The 5,421-nt window shown below is 46.8% G+C and overlaps 1 protein-coding gene across 1 annotated transcript; it reads left to right on the top strand.

The window, feature by feature from the left end:
• Positions 1–1,799, top strand: LOC133907276 (heavy metal-associated isoprenylated plant protein 3-like). Its single transcript, XM_062349275.1, has 4 exons — positions 1–326; positions 431–753; positions 857–935; positions 1,058–1,799. Exons 1-4 carry the CDS (start codon positions 158–160, stop codon positions 1,561–1,563), a joined length of 1,077 nt encoding a protein of 358 aa, XP_062205259.1. The 5' UTR covers positions 1–157; the 3' UTR covers positions 1,564–1,799.
• The last annotated feature ends 3,622 nt before the right edge of the window (positions 1,800–5,421 follow it).

Genomic DNA, 5,421 nt, shown 5'->3' with positions numbered 1-5,421 from the left:
GCCGCCCCCGCGCCTTCCCGGCACGGCGGCACTCAATTCCTTCCTTCCCAAACTCCCCTGCTCCTCCTCGAACCCCGCGCCTGTGCGCCCTCAGTGACTACCGCCTCCCAGAGACAGAGACAAGCCAGGCCAGGAGAGAGAGGACAAGGCTGCCGCCATGGGAGAGGAGAAGAAGGCGAGCAAGGACGGCGGCGGCGGCGGGGACAAGAAGAAGGACGCCGGGGCTGGACCAGCGGCGGCGGGGCCGCAGCCCATCGTGCTCAAGGTCGACTTGCATTGCGCTGGCTGCGCCAGCAAGGTCCGCAAGGCCATCAAGCGCGCCCCAGGTACGTACGCGTGGTTATGGGTCGGTGGTTGGTTGGTTGGTTGCTCCCCTCGCCGCGGGTTGTTCGGAGTTGTGATTGTTTGTCTGTTTCTGTGCCGGCGGCAGGCGTGGAGTCGGTGGTGCCGGACGTGGCGGCGGGCAAGGTGATCGTGACCGGCGCGGCGGACGCGGTGGAGCTCAAGGAGCGCATCGAGGCCAGGGCCAAGAAGCCCGTGCAGATCGTCTCCGCTGGCGCCGGCCCGCCCAAGAAGGAGAAGGAGAAGGAGAAGAAGGCGGACGGCGGCGGCGAGAAGAAGGTGGAGAAAGAGAAGGGCGGCGGCGGCGGAGAGAAGAAGGGCGAGAAAGCGAAAGGTGGCGGTGACAAGAAGGCCGAGAAAGGCGGCGGCGACAAGCCCAAGGAGGAGAAGAAGCCTAAGGAATCCAAAGAGGTCAGTTACTCCACGCATGGTGATTTTTCCACTGGCACTGCTGCTCTCAACTGCCCCCGGTACCAGCGACTGAAATTGCTCTGCTTTTGTGCTTCTCTTTCAGGAGACGGTGACGCTCAAGATCCGACTGCACTGCGACGGCTGCATCGACCGGATCAAGCGCCGCATCTACAAGATCAAAGGTGAATCTTTTTTTTTTTGAGTTTTTGCGGCGGATTCCCACCTGGAACCACGAATCGTCAAAAAAAAAAAAACTTGTGAACTTTTCGCCGAGATTGAATTGACACTTGCGTTCTGATTCCAGGGGTGAAGGATGTGGCGGTGGACAACGCTAAGGATCTGGTGAAGGTGACCGGCACCATGGACGCCGCAGCGCTGCCGGCCTACCTCAGGGACAAGCTCAGCCGGCCCGTGGAGGTTGTCGCGCCCAGCAAGAAAGACGGCGGCGGCGACAAGAAGGCCGACGACAAGAAGGACAAGGGCGCCGGCGACGGCGGCGACAAGAAGAAGGACGGCGGTGGCGGCGAGGAGAAGAAAGACAAGGACAAGTCCGCGGCCGCCTCCGCGTCGGTGGCACCGATGCCCCTGGCCAACGCGGGCATGTACCAGATGCCGCCGCAGTACGGCTACACGCCGTACCCCCCGGCCCCCGGCGCCTACTACGGCGGCGGTGCCCCGCCGCCCATCCCCACCTTCTACCCCAACGCTGGCTTCGGCCAGTACCCGCCGCCGTCCTACCCGTACTCCGCCCACGTCCACGCGCCCCAGATGTTCAGCGACGAGAACCCCAACGCCTGCTCCGTCATGTGAGACCGCCGCCGGCGCCGCACGCAACGCTCCCTACACTCGCTGTATCAAACCAGAAACTACGGCTTGGGTCTAGTGGTTTAGTTAGTTAATCAGTTAAGCATTAGTAGCTAGTTTAAATCAGTGCTCCGAGATTAGCAGAAGACCTGTAAATGACAGCAGTGCAGCGAGGCCACGATGAAATGCAGTGTCATGTAATCTATCGGCCCGAAGAAATTTTGCCCCTGTTCTAGCACTAATCGCCATTGTCGAGTCGCTAATGTCGCATCCAGAGAAAGATAACAGTCGCTAATGGTGTTTGATTAACAATCGAACGGGGTGGCGCGTCGCCGTCGCCGGTGAGGTCCGCGACGCCGACGGGTGCCTTGTCTTTTCGTCCTCAGGAGGGTTCCAGAACCCGGACGCTCGCTTTGGCCGTCGCTCCGGCGTCTCGACGGTTAACGGCACGCTTTGTTATCTTGTGGTTACAGCATAATTAAGCATATCGCTAATCTTAATTCAAAGCTAATCGACTTGTCCTGCTCAGATGCAGAAAGATGGAGTACTAATCTACTTTGTCAAACATTTCGATTGCAGCATCCCTTCTTCTTTCAGGGAGATTTCTAGAGCTTAATTCTAGTGACAGCAGCCGTGGTTTTCTTCGATGTGACGTGGGTTTGACGAGGGCAGCCTGGCAGGTTGAGCAGCCCTGGAATATTCCCGTGTTTCTAGGTGATTTTTTAATGTGAGTGATGGTGGTTTTTCTGTGGGCTGCTGCTGCTGCAGGGCGGCTGCGATTATACGAAACGGACTTGTCTTTCAGAAACTTCTAAAAACAGACTACTCGTGTTAAATGCCGGAAGTGGCCATGCCGTGCGTGCGTGTGAAGTGGTCTACCTCTGGCGCATACGTTTTGACAACAGATACAGTGATAAATATCATATAGTTGGGTTGATTTTGGACTAGATGTATATAAGTATATACGGGACATTTCGACGTTAACACAGTTCACAAGACACAACTTTGATTACTATTTTTTTATAATATATTTATAAATCATAATAAAAATATGTTATTATAAAGAATACTTTTACAAAAATATATTCATGACATTTTCAAATATTAAAACTCAACACATAAATATAATTTGTAATCTAAGTTTAAAATGGTTAACTACACATAACTCAAAATGTCGTTTATTTGTGACGGTATGAAGTAATTTCTTCTCATTATCTGTCACTTTCTTATCCTTGATAAGGTTGATCAAGGATGTTGATTTCTCTTAAAGATACTTTATTAGATCTTTCATTCATCAAATCCCGTCCCCACCTCCTACAGTCCTACTCTGGTCTCAACATTTTACTCCCTAATTGTCCACTACTATACTCATTTTTATATGGACGCTTCGGCATCCTACACTTTGCTCGTTTGGGCGTGGTTGCCGACGTTCCCTTCCGCCGCCATCGATTTTACCGACCCATCCATCCCTTTAATAGTAGAAAATTATGTAAATCTCTAACCCTAATTTTGCTCCTGCTCCTAATCCACCCCTGCCTTAGAAAAAAAAGAGCTATCCCCTCCGACCACAACACAAATTGCCAAGCTACATTGAAAAGGCGAAAATATTGAGTGTATGAAATCCGCTGCAAGTGCTGATTTTCCAAATGGTAAGAAGCACCACGATGATTGGCACTTGTAGTGGATGCATGACAAGTCGCCTTCGTCTTCTCCCTGAGTCATCACTTGGACCAAAAGCCCGATGATCACCATCGATCCCTGCCGCAATCAACGCCATCGATGCGTACCAAAATTCTCATCCTCAACCTGTCGAGTTTATACCCTTGTCTCATCTAAACCACCACGATGATAGTAAAAATAGAAAAATAGATAATATATACTAATATATTTATAAAATCTAGTATATATATTTGAAAACTTAAAAACCAAAAATTTGATTTTGGAACCTAAGGCATCGAAAATCGATGGGCTCGACCGTATTTGAAATTTAAGGTGCCGAATATGGTATTGTACATCGTATTCGGCACCTTAATTACCGAAAACTCGCTGTATTTAGCATCTGAGTGCCGAATACGGTACACTCAATTACCGAAAACTCGCTGTATTTGGCATCTGAGGTGCCGAATACGGTGCACACAATGCCCGTATTCGGCACCTTAGTTTCCGAAAGCCGCTCGCGTGGTCTCACATCGCGTTGCATCCTGTCCCGTGCTTTCAGCGCATGTGGGTGGTGCTTTTGCCCGTTTTTGCAGCCCACGCGCCGTTGTCCCCACTGCTTTTAGCCTTCGTGATACTGATTTTTGCTATAAGATGAGAGCGCAGCAGCTTTAGAAGAGAGTATATGAGCGGCAGGGTGAGGTGAGGAGAGCAACACGAGGCGAGGAGAAGCAGCACCGTGAGGAGAGGATCGGCAGCACGAGGTGATGAGAAGCAGCAGCTCCAGGAGTGAAGAATCAGCCTGAGACGAGGAGGAACAGCAATACAAGTGTGTAGTAAATACTTAGATTATGTATTTAATTAATATATCTAGTAATAATAGTAATTAGAGTAAGTAAATTATTTAATTAGTTTAATTAAATTTGTTTAATTATATTAATTAGATAAATTAGAGTACTTAGATTATTTGCTTAGTTTGATTAGTCAGTGTAATTAGATTATTTAACTAATGGTGGCGTATGGTGATTCCTAGTGCATGCATGCTCTACATAGATGTAAGTATGGTGTCGGTGCAAAAAACTTAGATTGAACATAAAGATTTGATTAAAATCACAATATATTGAAAAATTCTCAAATTAAAATTTATAATTAATAGTGGTGTGTGCGTGTTTAATTAATATTTTTATTTAATCTATTAAAATAGTGGTACGCATCAAATAACTGCATGGCCACAAAGTTAGTCAGTGATGGGATATGATGTAAATGATGGATGGACTGTGGTGTAAGGCTATTTAATTAATATTTTAATTCAATCTTGAATATTAATTATTATATTTGAATTTAATATTGATGATTTAATTAGTATTGTTAATTACTTAAGTATTTAACATTGTTAACTATCGTACATACCTTTAAGTAGTTATTTTATTATATGTACTTTTGTTTAGCGGATATGGTATGACTTTTCATATTTATTATAGAGAACATCTCGTTATTTTGCACGGGACGCTCGTAATAATTTAAAACTATCAACACATAGAGAGTTCGGTTGAGGTTATTGACTTAGATGGTCTAAAATCACATGTTATGAATCTTTTGCGTGTGAACCAATAGTCTCATATTATTGTCATGGAGGGTGTGAGGCTACAGCTTGTTCCAAACAGTTCGATCATTGTCCATAAATTGTTCGAAATGAGAAGGAACAATGTATGTGTTTAGGAACAACGTATGTGCTTTGTACTCAGGTAAGGTATTAGAGGAGAACTTTGATATAGGGCTGTATGTAAATATAGTGTCACAACTAGTGCACGGTGATGCAGTTACTATCTTAGAAGCATCAGGCCAGTAAGTGATGCATGAAGAGGATATAGGGCATGTCGAGGAGGGTAGTTCCGGTAGAGAGAGTTAGAGTGGATCCTTCTGAGGTAGATGCAGGATGCATGGATGATGAAGACGGTGGTAGCGGGGATGAAAAGCTGCTGACAAAGATGACCCGGTACCGGTGATCTAATACTTTCGTGGTACTGAGCTGTTGGATTGTGCCGTCATTGAGTATGACACCTTATCTAATTAGGGATACCAAAATAGCAGCATTTAGGTTGAACAATAGTTTCGTAATATTAGGAGATCATCCACTTTATTAGCAACTATGCTGTAATGACAAGAAGGGACCACAAGTACGTCTGATCTAACCCTACGGAATATGAG

The sequence above is a fragment of the Phragmites australis genome, chromosome 24 (assembly GCF_958298935.1).
Source record: "Phragmites australis chromosome 24, lpPhrAust1.1, whole genome shotgun sequence".
In the NCBI taxonomy this organism is placed as follows: domain Eukaryota; kingdom Viridiplantae; phylum Streptophyta; class Magnoliopsida; order Poales; family Poaceae; genus Phragmites; species Phragmites australis.
Note: the sequence above shows the minus strand (reverse complement) of the source record. Positions and strands in the feature narration are given on the sequence as shown.